The sequence below is a fragment of the Coenobita brevimanus genome, unplaced genomic scaffold, assembly GCF_032717465.1.
Source record: "Coenobita brevimanus isolate Jiangsu-jjx unplaced genomic scaffold, ASM3271746v2 jjx.HiC_scaffold_1410, whole genome shotgun sequence".
NCBI lineage: Eukaryota > Metazoa > Arthropoda > Malacostraca > Decapoda > Coenobitidae > Coenobita > Coenobita brevimanus.
Window position 1 is genome coordinate 1 of NW_027642244.1, and position 17500 is coordinate 17500.

General features: G+C 44.5%; 1 protein-coding gene across 1 annotated transcript; it reads right to left on the reverse strand.

The window, feature by feature from the left end:
* Nucleotides 1-3229: 3229 nt before the first annotated feature.
* Nucleotides 3230-3589, reverse strand: LOC145389579 (uncharacterized). The gene has a single exon (XM_080264835.1). It carries the CDS (start codon nucleotides 3587-3589, stop codon nucleotides 3230-3232), a length of 360 nt encoding a protein of 119 aa, XP_080120961.1.
* Nucleotides 3590-17500: the final 13911 nt, after the last annotated feature.

Genomic DNA, 17500 nt, shown 5'->3' on the forward strand with positions numbered 1-17500 from the left:
GTGACGAATTTAAAGTGCACAGAATGAGGGGTTAGGTAGTGTTAATATAAGGTATGTTTAAATGCCGGGAAAAGAGAGTTAGATGGTGTTAACGTGAGAAATTTTTAAGTGCCGAGAAAGGAGAGTTGGAAGGTGTTCATGTGAGAAATTTTTAAGTACCGGGAGAAGAGAGAGTTAGCTGGTGTTGATGCGATGATTTTTATGTGCCGAGAGAAGGGAGTTAGATGGTGCTGATATGAGAAATTTTAAAGTACAGAAAAGAGAAAGTTGAATGGTGTTAATGTGAGGCTTTTTAAGTGTCAGGAAAAGATACATGGTGTTAGTGAAAAAATAAATAAATAAATAAATACAAAAAAAAAAATCCTGATTAAATTTTAAGTACAGTGCTGATTCCAGGGGTAAACGATGCCCCAGAACAGTTTTATAAGCTGCATATAATAATACATACATGATATACAGAACCATTAAACAATAAAGTATTCACAGAGTTGCTAAATTCTGATAATAATTTTGATGCCATGGACCAAAGTTCTTCTGTTATGTTATTACCGATTACTTTTCGGGTCATAAATTCATGCAAATGAGACCAACCGAGAAGGGAAAGAAAGACACATACAGATTAAGAAAAACAAAACGTAGTTGACTAAATACTCGTATGTCTAACCACACCAGTTCGGGGAGTAGTGCCTAATGTGAATAAGATCATCTTGGTATGACAAGAATTAAGAATTTACCTGAAACTGCTTGAGTGTATGAAGAATGTTGAGCAGCATATTATGGTGAGGAAGATGGAGGGGATGAGGGAGGTGTAGAGGAAGGCTCGAGGACTGCGCATCACCACCACCTGACACACAAGGAGAAGAGGAAGGCTCAGATTTTTTGCCAATCGAGTACATGATGCCTTTTTTTTTTTTTTTTTAATAGTAGTTTTGTTCGTCGTTTCGTTTATAAAGGCTTCAACGCGCATCCATGTCCATGCCTTGGTCACCTAATGACGACTCTCCACTGTTCTCGATCTCTAGTACCCTTTATTTCACAGCTAGAATAAATGAGAGGTGGAGACGGACCACAGGCCCCGCCAACACAGCCTCAAGCCCAGATGGGGGGAACGGAGACAGCCCAAGCCCCATCCTGGCCCAAAGCCGTGCTGACGGAGCTCGACCAACGCCTCCCCTCATGTATCACTAGGTAACGGGGACAAAGTTTTCGGGCTGCGTGCCTTTGTAAACCCCTGTGACGCAGTAGGATACGATGTGGTGTGTAAATTGCATGTAGTGTAGTGTACAATGGACAGCTAGAGAAATATGATCGAAGGAAAATGCTCTCCTACTCTCCGTGTTAGTGACACTGAAAAAGAGGCTAGAGTTCTTTACCACCAGCTTTCCCATCCTCCTCGAGAGTACCATCCTGATAGGCTGGAGCTATGGCCTACTCTCTAGCCCTACGATGTGTTTTGTTAACGCTCTCAGGCTTCCATCACGCACTCTCCGCTAAGTAAAATGTCTGGTGTCAGGTGGAACAGTTTATTTTAGTTGTCACAGTCATTATAAGTTGTTGATCGTAACAGTGTTAACACACAACGCTCCCATTACTCATTTTTCGCTAAATGTAATCGTTTAGCGTTGGCCGAAATAGATTATTAAAGTTGTTCCGACCATGAGAAGGTCACTCTATTGTTGTTACTTTCGACACTTTATTCAACCTAGAAAAGCCTTCTCGTACTGAAGGGATTCCTGAAGGCTGCGTCTAGCCTGTCCAGTTCGAAAAGTCTGTCTTCAGCTGAACTGATTATGCAAAAGATTATTTTTCTATGCTTATGTCGGTGAGGGTGCCCATCATCCACCCACTCAATGTAGTGGTACGGTACTCTATTTCGGGGTAGCTCTACACTGAGTGGCAAGCCAATAGTTTCCCATAAACCAGGAAGTCATTTAAAACACTGGGTGGTAACTATATAACCAACCAACAGGTGTTTCCCTACGTTTCAATAAGTGGGTTGGCCGAGGGTTAGTGACCCTCCCTGGAGAACAGCTAACTAATAATGCAAACAAGAAGCCTCAGACCATGACAGACAAACAGGCAACGACCAAGAACTGGACAAGTCATGGTTCGGATTGCAACATGAAATGTAAGGGATGCAAATGATGAGGTGAAAAAAAAGAGATTGTCCAGGTGTTTCAGAGTGCAAAGGTGGATATATGTGGATTAACTTAGACTAAATGGAAAGGCGAGCATGCACGAGAGTGGGAGTATGGATGGGGTACATGTGAGGGACAAGGTAAGAATGAGTGGGCAAAAAAGAGTTTATGTATTGTTGTGTGCAAGAGCTGGAAGAATAATAGAGGAGAGTATGGATCAGTTTATTCAAGGATTGTGTGGATAAGTGTAAGAGGGGGTTCTGGGAAATACCGGATGCCCAGCTTTCCTTTACTCTACTCCCAGTACATTCTGGCAGGAGCGGGTTGTGTCCCACTTTCCCATGCTGCCACCAAGAGGCCCAACATATCATACAGCCCTTACATCTCCCCCACCTGCAAGACATGTAACTGCAATGTACACAATAGTTTTATATCTGACAATGAATGAGAATTGGGTAAATACATATGAAATTACAGAAATGGCATAAAGACAGGCTATGCCGGCAATAATAATAAGAGCATTCATACGAAGAAAAAAAATATGGGACTTTCCACTGGTACATCAACATAACTTTAACAAAAAAAGTAAGAACAGTCAATGGTAAATGTTACACATAGTCAGAGCTGCATACACACTCTCACTGGATGTTGAGTAGATAGTGAAGGCTACGTGTGGGGCATGGTGATCCAGGTGTGGGTGTACGATGCACTGGGTGTGGTGAGCCAGGAGTAGGGGCCGCCTTGGGTGGTGACTGTGACGCCGTAGAGTCAGGTGTGTGAGTGGGGTTTGAGGGGTGCAAGGATGTTGGGGGGTACCCATCATGGACGACCCGTAGGAGTCTCCGATTGCATAGTGACAGGTGGCCACTGCCACACAGCCTGACATTATACTGGCAGTGGTGAAGGACCTCGATGATGACGCCATGTCCATCCCAGACTCTAGTCGATTGGTTCTGCACCCCCACCTGAGTGCCTGGTAGTAATGAGGGAAGGCTCTTTAGTGTTCCCTGGCCTTCTATGATGCTGCTGCAAGACCTAGCCGTTGCCAGCTCCCCGTCAAGGAGGGCCTGCTGCCAGTGTATATTTACCTTCTAGTTCTGCCTAGCCGTGGGTACCCCATCATGCAGCTGTCTCCCTGTTGCCAGCTGGGCTGGGGCCTTGTTGGCCCCACACAGGGGTGTGTTCAGGTACTGTAGGAGAGCCACTGACATCTTGTCACACTCGAGACTGTCCCTGACGCTTGTGTTCATCCATAACAGCCTCTGGGTAAACTTTACGGCAGCCTCTGCCCTGCCATTGGACTGTGGGTAGTGGGGAGAGGAGATACGCATCTCTGCCTCCCACCGTTTGAAGAAGGCACATATGTCATCATTAACAAGGTTGGTCCCACCATCAGTGGAAATTCCAATGGATGCTCCCCGCTGTGAGAAGTACTTTCGAAGCTGGGCCATGAGCTTGTTGGAAATGGTGCCACTTGGGAAATGGACAATCTCCAGCCACCCCGTGAGTCAGCCGGCATATGCCAGGTACACTTGACCATAAGTTGCAGCAGATCCACCACTGTATGTTGGAAAGGGTACTCCGATGCTGGTGTAAGAATAAGTGGCTCAGCTGCCTGGGACGGGTTGTGGGCATTACAGGCAGCACACAAGACTCTGTAGTACTGAAGATTGCCCTCCATACATAGCCAATACACCATCTGCCTTGCTCTTCTTAGCATGCTGTGAAGCCTTTGGTGGCCAGCGTGGAAGTTGGCTGCCACTGGTGATGAAGGGCCTCGGGAATAACCAGGCAGATGGACCCCTGTCGAATTCACTGTGACACTGCCAGCCTGTCCCTGACACCGTAGAACTGATGCAGGCAGGCAGTCTCCTGTGTTCTCTGCGCGTGCCTGTCACCTGCCAACACTTTGGCCAGGAGTAATTGGCAACTGGGATTGTTGGCCACACCTTGCAGGACTGCCGCGTCGCCAAGAGCGATACACCTATTCTGGCCGAGAGGAGCAACAGTGGCTGTAGCCATGGCCATGTCCAGGTCATCAGCCAAGTCATTGTCTGTGGAGTCTGGCCACCCCTGGAGGGCAGTGTAGCGGGACAGGAAGTCAGCTGCTCAGTTCCATTTTCCTGAAAGATATTTCACCTGGAACCTGTAATGCAGTGTTTTTTCCTTGAAGGTGAACAGCCTTGGGTTGACAATGTCTTTCAGTGCTATCTCCTAAGAGCTTGACGAGGTGACAATGATCAGTGACTAGGACTAAGTTAGGGCATCCTAGTAGAAAGAGATGGGCTTTGTGGAGGTGCCAGATGACCACTAATGCCTCACCCTTCACAGGTGTGTATCCCTCTTCAGCTGGCGTCAAGTGTCAACTGCCACAGAGCACGAGACGCCATCCACTCTTGCAACAGAAGGGAGCCTCTGTTGACAGGCAAGAGCAGTACTGCTGAAGAACTACAAATTCTATGCCTTCCTTGCTCCAGTCCGTCATGATGATCATGGGTCTGTCTTTGTCATAAAAAGTTAGGCCATCCTTGGCCAACTGACACACTGCCTCCTTTGCCTGCTGAAACTTCTGAAGGCAGTCATCCCAGTACACCTGCCTGCCCTGGGGTTTGCACAACAGCTCCCTAAAAGACTCCATGATGGGGCCTGTGGCCAAAAACGGTGCCAAATGGTTAACAAATCCCCGCCAAGACCAGATATATGTTAAGGAGAGTTTGGCTGGCATACTGAAGTTCCTGACGGCAGCCAGCCTCTCTTCTGTGGGCTTGTATGAGTCTCAGCCTATGTGGAAGCTGACGAACTCTACTTCCCTTCTACCAAACTTGAATTTCTCAGGCTTGAGGGTTATGCCATTCTTTGCACATGTCTCCAAGAAGTCGTAGGTGTACCAAAATGCATCGTCAATGCAGGTGTCGTATAGTAGTGTGTCACTGAGGCATTTGGGTTTTCGTGGGACGTCCATCATGGCATCGTCGTACCTCTTGATATATGTGTCTGGGAATGCTATGTCCCATGGGGGTCCTGGAGTACCTGTAGTGACCCCAAGGGATGATAAATGTTGTGAGCTTCTTGCTCGACTCCTCAAGTTCCACCTGATGGAAGCTCCAGTGTGCGTTGGCGGTTGTCTTCAAGGTGTGGTGAGGGATGCCAGAAACCATATAGAAGGGCATGGGGGTGTGGAATCTCTATGGCAGACAGCACTGAGTTTTTGGAAGTTGACAGTGTGCCTTGGGTGGTCCGACTTTTTGCCCAGTACCACCATCCTTGTGCACCACTCAGTTGCCTCCCTTGTTGGCACTGGCTCAATCACGCTCTTTTGCACGTCCTCATCTAGCTGATTCTTGACCTCAGCCTCCTAGTGTCTTGGCACAGATGCAGGGGTGTGGCAGGCATATAGCATGGCATCAGGAAGCAGGTGTATCCTGTGTGGCTCACCTAACAAGACTGGGAGGAGGCACCTATCAATGTTGAAGGTGGACCTGAGAAATGTTGGAGGAGCCACGCTTCCAACTGTGGGACTCTTTCCTCCAATGGCGGCAGGGGCATGGTGTCAGGCCTCTACAGCAAGTTGTCTACTGGGTCTGGGGAGTTGCCACCACCTGTGGCAAGTGACACAAACAGTGTTGACTGGTGCGGGAAGTCAGGGTGTACCAGACCCAATTTCTTGCATGCTGGCAACGAGAAATAGTACTGTTGGGTCAACTCAGCAAAGTAGACCTCCTGCGTAGTCAAACAGCTGCCGTAATGTATGTCACACATGGTAGATCCCATTGGCTGTAGAAGCATGTTTGCCACATCCCTTAAGTCAGCCCGACACTGCAGGGCCAGAGACTCTAGGAGTGCTGGACCAGCCACACACACCTGTGCCCCAGTGTCAGCCACAACTTGAACTGGACAGGACTTCCCACCACACCCGTCGCTAAGGGTTACCCAAAGCATAGGCTAGACCGATGAGTCGGTGCCAGTGACCACCACAGCTATGGAAACCTCCTGGGTTATCGCCTGCTAATGCCTGCACTGCGGCACCTGGTGGCCTACCTTTGCACCTACACAACTTCTTGAGGTGGCCAATTTTACTGCACTGGTGGCATGCTAGGGACCTCACAGGGCATGATGACCTTCCTGGTGGGTGGGAGCCCGTAGCAGTTGGGACAGGGACGGGCCTTAGGTCATGAGGAGTGGGTAGGCACAGGAGCCATCTTGCTAGCTCCCGTCACACTCAGAGTCTTGTCTCTCTGGAACGAGTCAGGCAGAAGTGAGGCTCCCGCCACTGCACCCTTCCACCCAAAAAGCCTGCCAACACTGGCGTCCTTGTGGGCTGCCTCAAATGTAGAGCAATATTTGCACAAAGTACCCACATCACTGAAGTTATTACACAACTGAAACACCCCTCTTTTGAGCACTGGATTCTGCAAATCCACAATCAACTTCCGCAAAAGCATGTACTCCAATAGATCATCGTTGCAATAGGGGCACTGAAACTCACAGTTTGTGGCACTTTGAGTGGATTTCACAAAATAAGCACAATCCTTTCGATGGCATCCAATGCCTCCGACGACAATAAGGAGCTGCACTGCACTAGGGAGAACTTAGAGTCCAGGGACTGCCATAGGGCTGGCGTGCAGCACAGGTTTATGTGAAGGTCTGTGTTTGACGGTGGCCAGCCGTTGAGTTTCAGCCAATATTCCATGGATTGTCTCCACGAACTAAAGGCTACTGTAGACATCTCTGCCTCACACTTGTCCGGGGCAGCAGATGCAGGAATCCTAGGCGGAGGCTGCTGCTGGGACGTTAGTGACACCAAGCTCTGCTGCAACGTGGAGATGGCCTCTTGAGCCTGGTATAACGACCTGAGAGGCACCGCAGGTTGACTACTGGACCTGGGGGTGGAAGTGGGCAGGCGTGGGTGCCGGACAGCTATGGCAGACACATACTGTAGATAGGACCAATCACTGCTTCATGGAAGAGAGGGTTCAGGGTAATACCAGATGCCCAGCCTTCCTTGATATATTCTGGCACGAGCAGGTAGGGCCCCTCTTTCCCATTATGCCGTCGAGCGGCCCAACATACCATACAGCCCTTACAGTAATATTGAAAGTAAGATTACAAAAGTGGGAGATTGTATGTGTGTATGTCCCAACACAAGATCGTGCAATTAGAGTGAAAGAAGAGTTCTGGGCAAATGTGGAAACTTGCATTGAAAAGTTTGAGAGCAATGAGAGAACATTTTTGACTTGAGATATGAATGGAAAAGTAGGGAATGTGAAGGTGGACGGAGTAGTTGATGAGTGGGGTGTACCTACAAAAGTGGATGAGAAGGGCAGTGCTCTAGTGGACATCTGTGCAGGGAGGGGGTTGGTGATAGCCAATAACCTCTTTAGGCAGACAATGATCCACAGGTTTACGTGGCGAGTAATGAGAAGGGTGTATGGTGAACTGAATGAACGGAAGGCTATGATTGATTATGTGTATGTGGATGAGAGAGAATGACAAGGTATGTAATGGATTCAGGAGCATACAGAGGTTGGGGGAGTAAACTTTCCGACCACCACTTGGTGGTGGTAAAAGCCAAGGTTCAAGTGCAGTGGAGGAATGGAAGGGGGGTAGGAAAGGAGGAAATAGTCCATAAAAGAGGGTATGAAGCTTGCAAGGGAATGAATAAAAGGCAGGATATAAGAGAGAAGTGGAGGAGTGATTGAGTAAATATGATTTGGAGCAGACGGGGGAGGTGGAAGGTGTGTGCAAGATGTTCACAGAAGAAATCTGTGCTTCAAGTGAGATGGTGTGTGGGATGGAGAGAAGACGTGAGGAGGTGCAAGGAACAGCATGGTGGAATGAAGAGGTGAGACAAGCTGTGTTGCAAAAGAAGAAAGCATACAGTGAGTGGATGGGCAGCAGAAGCATGGGGGAATTTGAGGGATGGAAGAGCGAGCTGTATGTGAGAGGAAGAGAATCGGAATCAGAGGTACTCGTAGATGCACAATTGTACTTTCGTTATTACAATGGTTATTTATTATATACAGGGAATATAATAGTCTATAATCTACACACGCACATACACAGATATTATATATATATATATATATATATATATATATATATATATATATATATATATATATATATATTGTTACGGAACAGAGAAAGATAATGTACACTTTAAGTGAGAATACCAAAAATCACTACTGTCCCGTAAAGTTCCAGGTTCAAAACAAAAGAGTTAGGTAAAATTACAAGTTAAAGTTTAATGCTCAAACTAACAACAAAACATGCAGGACTCATAAGGATAATGTAATGGCAAAAACAGGTTAAATATATGGTTAACTGCAATAGCCTCTATTAACACGAAATTAGCAAGAGTAAATTTATCTAAGTCAGCCCTGATAAAATTAAAATACACTGGGTAATGCTCAGTTAATGCAAGATAACTTATTACAGATACAAACTATTATTAACAATTGGCTGACATAAAACCTTACATTAATCACAAAAACCTTACTAGGCCTAAGAATTAACACCTTATGCTTCACAGTACAAGAAAAAATGCAATAACAGTTATACTCAAATTACACAGCTGCTAGATGGTTGGAGACTTCCTGAGCACTCACAATAATAACAACTGTACAGGGGAAGACAGAGATGTGAACAAAATGAGGAGTACATCTAAGTGGCAATAATGCAGAGACTGAGCTCATTATATTGGGGCCGGCAGAGCTTGATACAACTTGTAAGAAGGACGCGCAAATGAAGCCAGAGGGGACAAAGAGTTGACACTCCTGCTCTGAACAACAGAAAGAACGACTTACTCTACTATAAGGGTAGAGGGGGGGAGTGAGGTAGAACACGCTCGTAATCAAACATGCAGCATACTGTACGTTAGAATTACACAAAGGATGATGAAATCATAGGCTATGTAACAATACATACACACGCACACACTACATACACACACGCACACACTTCATACACACGCTCACACTTCGTACACACCCACACACTTCATACACATGCACACACTACATACACACACGCAAATACTTCATATATACACGCACACTTCACACACACACACACACACACACACACACACACACACACACACACACACACACACATCACAAATGTGTACACACTACATACATATATGCATACATACACGCACACACATCACGAAGCATACACGTACAGTACATACACACGCATAGACACCAACACATATACGTCAAACACACTCACATACACACCTACACATGTACGTCACATGCACACACGCACACACGTCATACTGATAAGACTGTTTATACTTACACACCTACACATGTACGTGAAATATACTCACATGACTACACACAAGCACACGTCACACTGATATGATTGTACACACACACACACACACACACACACACACACACACACACACACACACACACACACACACGTATTCTAAGGTAGGACTTGATGGTGGGGAAAGGAGTGTGTGTGTGTGTGTGTGTGTGTGTGTGTGTGTGTGTGTGTGTAACACACTCTAACCAAGCCACACTCTAACCAAGGCAAGACTATGAATATTGTCCACTATACTCTTTTTACTCTAACTTGGCCTAAAACTCCCCTATTTCCGTCCTGAATGCTGAGTTGTAGCAATAGATGATCACTGGAAGATGATGCTGGTCACGAAGATGTGCTGAGGCAAGGTTGTAGAGCCATAGCATTGTACTTTCTGCCACTGAACTACGTGAAATCAGCTGCAAAAGAACGAAAATCTGGGCCAAGTGAAAGTGAAAGAATATATCTCCCTCAGTTTGTATATAATGTTTTTGTACGAACATTTATATCAACAGTTACCTTTTTTTCCTTCATAATATGTAAGAACGACGTCGAACCAAGTTTTTGAAACGATCCAGGAATGTAAGAGGTCTCTATGGTAAGAAATTAAGGAGAAAAGTGTCGTGGGTGTTGGCGGAGCATTGCGGTGAGATGTGCAGCCACACGCATGATTGTACACACACACACACACACACACACACACACACACACACACACACACACACACACAATACTCTCTAATGGAACTTGCTGGTGGGAAAATGTGTGTATGTAACTGGTGGTGTGAGAGGTTGCCATGGTAACACACAGGCACCTCCCACTATTCAACCAAAGACTTCCTTAGCGATATATTTTTGGACAAGGCTGATTAACATCCTTTTGTACGTTTCTTATGCAGATTATGGTAAAGCTTGAAGTATTTATACGGCACAGTAGGAGAGCAAGGTGTAATAAGCAAAATAAATATCTAAGGAAGAGGTGCTAGGGAGTTGTAGAATGAGTTTATAGCTGTAATTTTTACCAGAGCGTTCCATTAAGCTGTATGTATAGCTTATCAGACTTAACATGGCCGAGATCTTATATTTGCTGCTTATTTCTCATAGCATAATTACAGGCAGAAGAAGACGATAACACTGTACTACATATCTTCAACAGCACTTTTTCGTGACTAGCATCATATTGTATGGTCAGGCTCTTGTTACAGCTCAGCATTCAAGATGGAGAGATGGCAATTTTAGGCCAAGTTAAAGTGAAGTTCTATATCCATTCCATAACACCTTTTCGTTACTATACCGTTCTTCCTCTAACACGGACCAGATTCCTTCCTTGTGTAAGTAATTTTACTTATTTCACGTAGTCTAGTGCCAGGAAATGACAATGGTATGGCTCTACATCCTTCATATAGCACTCCTTCGTGACTAGCATCATATTTTGGTGTTCATGTATTGTTACAACTCAGAATTCAAGATGGAGAGATGGTAATTTTAGGTCCATTTAGGGAAAAGAGAGTATTGTTCTATATTCTAGTGTTAATGTATCCTTACAGCCCAGCATTTAAGGTGAGGAGATGGCAATATTAGACAAAGTGAAAGTGAATAGAGTATGGTAAATATCTAAGAATAATTTCTGACTTTGTTTGCTACGGTCCTTGATGCTTCCTCTACGACGGTTTTCTCTTATGCACTCAGGCTCCTAAGACCCATTCCCAGCTGAATAAAATCGTCTGGAGTCTAATAAAAAAAGTACTAGAGTTGTCACGATCATTGGAGGGTTAATATTCACAGGATGAACGCTCTCAGACATTTATAAATAGCTCACAGGTGCATATTAGCCTCTTGTATTAGCTAGAATAAAATACTAGAGTTACCCTGAAGATGAGAGGGCCTCCGTGCCCTCTAGTGGATATGAAAGTAGTTGGGTAAAGTGTCACACAAGTTTCTGGGCTGAACAAGCATGGCATTCCATTGGTCAGTCAGTGGTACTCGGACGATAAGAGGGTGAGGCTGCGTCGGCTCCGTCTCCTGATGTAAGTGTCAAATTTTACTGTTTTGGGGTTAAATTTCGCTGTTTTTGCCATTAAGATGATTCAGATAGGACACAGAGGTATCTTGCTGCCAACCAGGAAGTGTCATAGGTCAAATAGATTCAACAGATGAGGGCAATAGACGTCGTGTTGCTGGTTAGGGGGTAGTGATGGTGTGTAGGCTTCTCCTCTTGCTGCAAGTGTTGGGTTTTGCTGTTTTTGCCATTAAGGTCACTAAATTAGGACACGGGGATATCTTACGGTCAGCCAGGAAGCGTTGTAGGCCAAAGAAATTGTAGAAAATAAGGAAAATGGATGTAATTTTAATAGTCGTGTATCGTCACCTATATCTGTAGCCCTAATTGTCAAGTTATCTATAGCCAGACGCCTTAAACACGTAAGGGGTGGCCACAAACAAATCGCCTCCATGTCGCCCTATACACTGCCATTTCGCTGCCCTCCCCCAACGTACACCCTCTCTCTCGTATACCTCTCTACTCCATCCCTCCATCCCATCCCCTTCACTATGCTCATTTTACTCTAACTTGGCCTAAATTGCAATCTTTATCTCGAATGCTAAGTTGTAACAATGGAATATTATGCTAGTCACGAAAAAGTGCTGTTTCAAAGACGCTACTGAGACACGTGAAAAGCTGCAAATGGACGAAAATTTGGGCCAAGTTAAGGTGAAAGGAGTAGAGTACAGAATCCTCCTTGATAACATAAAAGTTTCCGGATTAAAAAGAACTAAAAAAATCATCATCATCATCTATCTACTGCTACTATCTACTGCCAGAAGCCTCAGTCATAATCATCATCATCATCATTATCAAATTTTTGCATACCTTCACTCTTACAAACATGTAGACAGTTTGAGTTACACATTGGTATACGCTCAGAGTAAATAGGCACGCAGCACACACTGAGAACTCACACTAACACGCACACATTGAATAAGCACACACTGAATACGCGCGCACTGAACACACACACAATAAACACACACACACACACACACACACACACACACACACACACACACACACACACACACACACACACACACACTGAATACGCACACACTGAATACGCACACACTGAACACGCACACAATGAACACGTACACACTGAACACGTACACACGGAACACGCACAATTTGATTAAGTACACACTTAGCACGTACACACTGATGCACGCACACACTGATGCACGCACGCGCAGCAGCATGTACGCACTAAACACGCACACACGGAGCAGGCACACACTAATGCACGCACGTATTCATTCACGCAAACACTGATACAAGCACTGATCAGAGCATGCACGCACACTAATATACGCACACACTGATACACACAGGCACTGATACACACAGGCACTGATACACACACACTCAGATACGAGCATAGATAAACGCACACAATGATGCACACACACACAGGTTCATGCACATACTGATACGCACACACACACACACACACACACACACACACACACACACACACACACACTGAACACGTACACACTGAACACGTACAATTTGACTAAGTACACACTGACCACACGCAATTTGCCTACGTACACAGCACGTACACACTGATGCTCGCACACACCGATGCACGCACACACTGATGCACGCACACACTGATGCACGCACACACTGATGCACGCACGCACCGATGCACGCACCCGCTGCGGCATGTACGCACTAAACACGTGCAAACGGAGCAGACACACACTATTGCACGCACGTATTCATTCACGCAAACACTGATACAAGCACTGATCAGAGCACGCACGCACACTAATATACGCACACACTGATACAAGCACTGATCAGAGCACGCTCGCACACTAATATACGCACACACTGATACACACAGGCGCTGATACACACAGGCACTGATACACACAGGCAATGATACTGTTACATAGCCTATGATTTCATCATCCTTTGTGTAATTTTAACGCACAGTTGCTGCATGTTTGATCACGAGCGTGTTCTGCCTCAGTCCCCCCCTTCTACCGTTATAGTAGAGTAGAGTCTCAATCCTTTCTGTTATTCAGTGGGGGATTGTCGTCCGTTTTTCCCCATCGCTTCATTTGCGCGTCCTTATTACAAGTTGTATCAAGCTCTGCTGGCCCCTATATAATGAGCTCAGTCTCTGCATCATTGCCACTTAGATCTGCTCCTCATTTTGTTCACATCTCTGTCCTCCCCTGTACAGATATTATTATTGTGAGTGCTCAAGAAATCTCCAAACATCTAGCAGCTGTGTGTAATTTGAGTATAACCGTTGTTGCATTTTGTTCTTGTACTGTATAGCATAAGTTTAATTTGTAGGCCTAGTGAAGTTTTTGTAATTCGTGTGGGGTTCTTTATGTCAGTCATTTTTGATAATAGTTTATATCTGTAATAATAATTATCTGGCACGATCACTGAGTATTATCTGGTATCTCATTTTATCAGGGCTGACTTAGATAAATTTACTCTTGCTAATTTCGGTGTTAATAGAAGGCTATTGCAGTTAACCATATATTTAACCTGTTTATTTGCCAATTTCACATTATCCTCTTATGAGTCCTGAATGTTTTTGTTGTTAATTTAAGCATTTAAACTTTAACTTGTAATTTTACCTAACTCTTTTGTTTTGAACCTGGAACTTTACGGGACAGTAGTGATTTTTAGTATTCTCACTTAAAGTGTACATTATCTTTCTCTGTTCCGTAACATAAATTTGGCGACCTCATATCAGGATATTCAGGATATTATCATAAGGATATTGCTTGATATTTTGTGACTGTGATATATTCATGATGGCTACTATTTCTACACTTGATGAAGCCAAAGATTTTTTGTCAAATGTGCAAACAGTGTGTGATATAGAAAACAGAACAAAGAATGAACTTAAGCTTGTTGCTCAACAATTGGGAATTGCAGTTCACTCTCATCATTCTAAAGATCAAATTGTTGGCATGATTAATAAAAGCTTGTTTAATGTAACTCCTCCAATTGAGCAAACGCAGATTGAATTAGCTAAGTTACAGCTAGCTCTGCAGGAGGCTAAGGCTAAGGAGGCGGAGTCTCGTGTTAAGGAAGCAAATGCTCGTATTGAAGAGGCACAGGTACAGGCTCAGGCACAAATTGAACTTGCCAGGATTCAGGCAGACCATGAGTATCGCATGAAACAAGGTGGAACTGGATCATCTAGCTCTGGTGATTTTGATGTGGCTAAAAATGTTAAACTTGTCCCTCCTTTTAATGAATCTGATTTAACAAAGTATTTTCAGTTGTTTGAGAGGGTAGCTACAGGTTTTATTTGGCCTAAGGAGTATTGGACAGTACTCCTTCAAACTGTTCTCACCGGTAAAGCTCAAGTAACTTATGCATCTTTGCCTCAGGATCAGTCTGATAATTATGATGTAGTTAAGAGCTTGATTCTTAAGGCCTATGAGCTTGTTCCTGAAGCCTATAGAGTAAAATTTAGGACAACTTACAAGCAAGATAAGCAATCCCATGTTGAGTATGCAAGAATCAAAGAAGATTTGTTAGAGCAGTGGTTAAATTCTAAGAATGTGGATTCTGATTTTGGTAAATTTAAGCAGATGATTTTGCTGGAGGATTTCAAAAGGTGTATTTATAAAGATGTAAGCCTATATCTTGATGAGAAAAGAATAGATAATTTGTCTGATGCTGCAGTTTTAGCTGATGAGTATGTTCTCACTCACAAGAGATATTCTAGAGAAAAAGGGAAAGCTGAGAGTACGTACGTTGCCTCTACTCAGAGTACAGGTAACAGGAAAGAGAATAAAGATGATGTTTCTCAGGAAGTAAATACCAGCTTCACCTCTAGATTTCAGAAAAGTAAATGTACTTATTGTAGTAAGCTTGGTCATACTACGGAGAGATGTTTCAGGAGACAGCGTGATGTGAACAAAAAGGAGTCTTTAAATATTCAGTCAATTGGTCTAGTGTCCACTCTTGAGAGTTCCCAGAATTCTTTAACTGAGTTAACTGAACCTGCTTTGAGGGGTAACTTAAATTCTCATGATGGAGCTCCTCTTTTGAGCAGTAACGTGGGTGACACTCTCAAGAGTTCATGTGCTAATTTCCTGTCTGATGGTTTTGTCAGTCCTCAGGACAGTAATGACAGGAAATCAGTTAAAATATATCGTGATACAGGTGCTTGCCAATCCCTTATGCTGACCAGTGTTCTAGGCTCTAATGTTAATTCCTCTGATGAAACTGTAATCTTACAAGGTGTAGGGAATAATTACTTCTCTGTCCCTCTGTGCAGAGTGAATTTAGAGTCTGGTTTTGTTAATGGTTCCGTTATGGTTGGGTTGGTTGAGACACTCCCAATGTCAGGTGTAACTTTCTTACTTGGAAATGATATTGGTGGAAGTCAAGTGCGTCCAGCTCCTCAGTTGTCTAGTGAGCCAGTGGCTGCGTCCCAGGATTGTGATGTCCCTGATGTGTTCCCTGCATGTGCTGTCACTAGGGCTAAGTCTAAAGTTACTGGTGATTTAGAGGATAATGATGATGATGATGTTATCCTAGCTGACACTTTTCTTGCTAATTTGGACCACTCACCATATGAGGCAGTACCCCGTAGTGTTGATAATTTGTCTCGTCAAGAGTTGGTTGAGTTGCAGGTTGCTGACCCTGAGTTGAAAGGTCTAGCTAACTCTGCTTACAGTGAAGAAGAGTCAGCCGGTGCTTCTACTTGTTATTATGTAAAGTCAGGAGTACTTATGAGAAAGTGGAGACCCCCAACAGCATCAGCCGACTGTGAGTGGGAGGTTGTACATCAAGTTGTCATCCCTCGTGTTTGTAGGCAGGATATCATTAGAGTGGCTCATGATTCCAGTTTGGCAGGACACCTTGGAGTGAGGAAGACTGTGGCACGCATTTTGAAACACTTCTACTGGCCAGGTATCTTCAGGGATGTTTCCTGGTATTGTAAGTCTTGTCACACCTGTCAAGTTGTGGGGAAGTGTAATCAGACCGAAAAGGTTGCACCTCTAGTTCCCATTCCTCCTTTTGAGGCGCCTTTCACCCGTGTGTTGGTGGATATTGTGGGCCCTCTTCCTAAGACTTCTTCAGGATTTTCTTATGTGTTGACCATGATTGATATGGCTACTCGTTATCCTGAAGCCATTCCACTTAGAAACATCTCAGCAAAGAACGTGGTTAAGGAAATGCTAGGGTTCTTCACAAAGTTTGGTCTGCCCAAGGAGGTACAGTCAGACCGAGGAAGTAATTTCATGTCAAATGTTTTCAAGCAGTCTCTGAAAGAGTTGGGCATCTCCCAGATCACGTCTTCAGCTGACCATCCCCAGACCCAAGGAGCGTTGGAGAGATATCATCAAACACTCAAATCGATGCTCAAGAAATACTGTTTGGAACATCAGAAAGACTGGGATAAAGGTCTTCCATTCGTTGTGTTTGCTGCAAGAGAATCTCCAAATGAATCACTGGGCTTCTCACCTTTTGAACTACTGTTTGGCCATGAAGTAAGAGGACCCCTTAAGTTACTCAAGGAATGCTGGCTGTCGGAGGAAGACGACGTCAACCTGCTGGAGTATGTGATGAAGTTCAAAGAACGGCTGTCCACTGCTTTACAGCTGGCGAGAGAGAATTTAGGAGCTGCTCAGGAGAAGATGAAGACTTGGTATGATAAGAAGTCCAGGTTACGCCACTTTCAGCCAGGAGATCAGGTTTTGATTCTGCTACCAGTTCATGGGCAACCTCTTCAAGCCAAGTTTAGTGGCCCTTATTTCGTGGAGAAGAAACTCAGTGATGTCAGCTATGTCATCGCCACACCAGATCGTAGAAAGAGCAAGCAACTTTGTCACATCAACATGCTAAAGTTATATCACAGGCGGGACGAAAATAATCCAGTCTGCACTGTAGCTGTTCCACCCGAGTCTGCAAGTGAAGCTCTCCCATGCAGTATGAGCCTGAGTGATAGTTTGGGGAAGAATCCTGATATCATGAATGATCTCCAGACT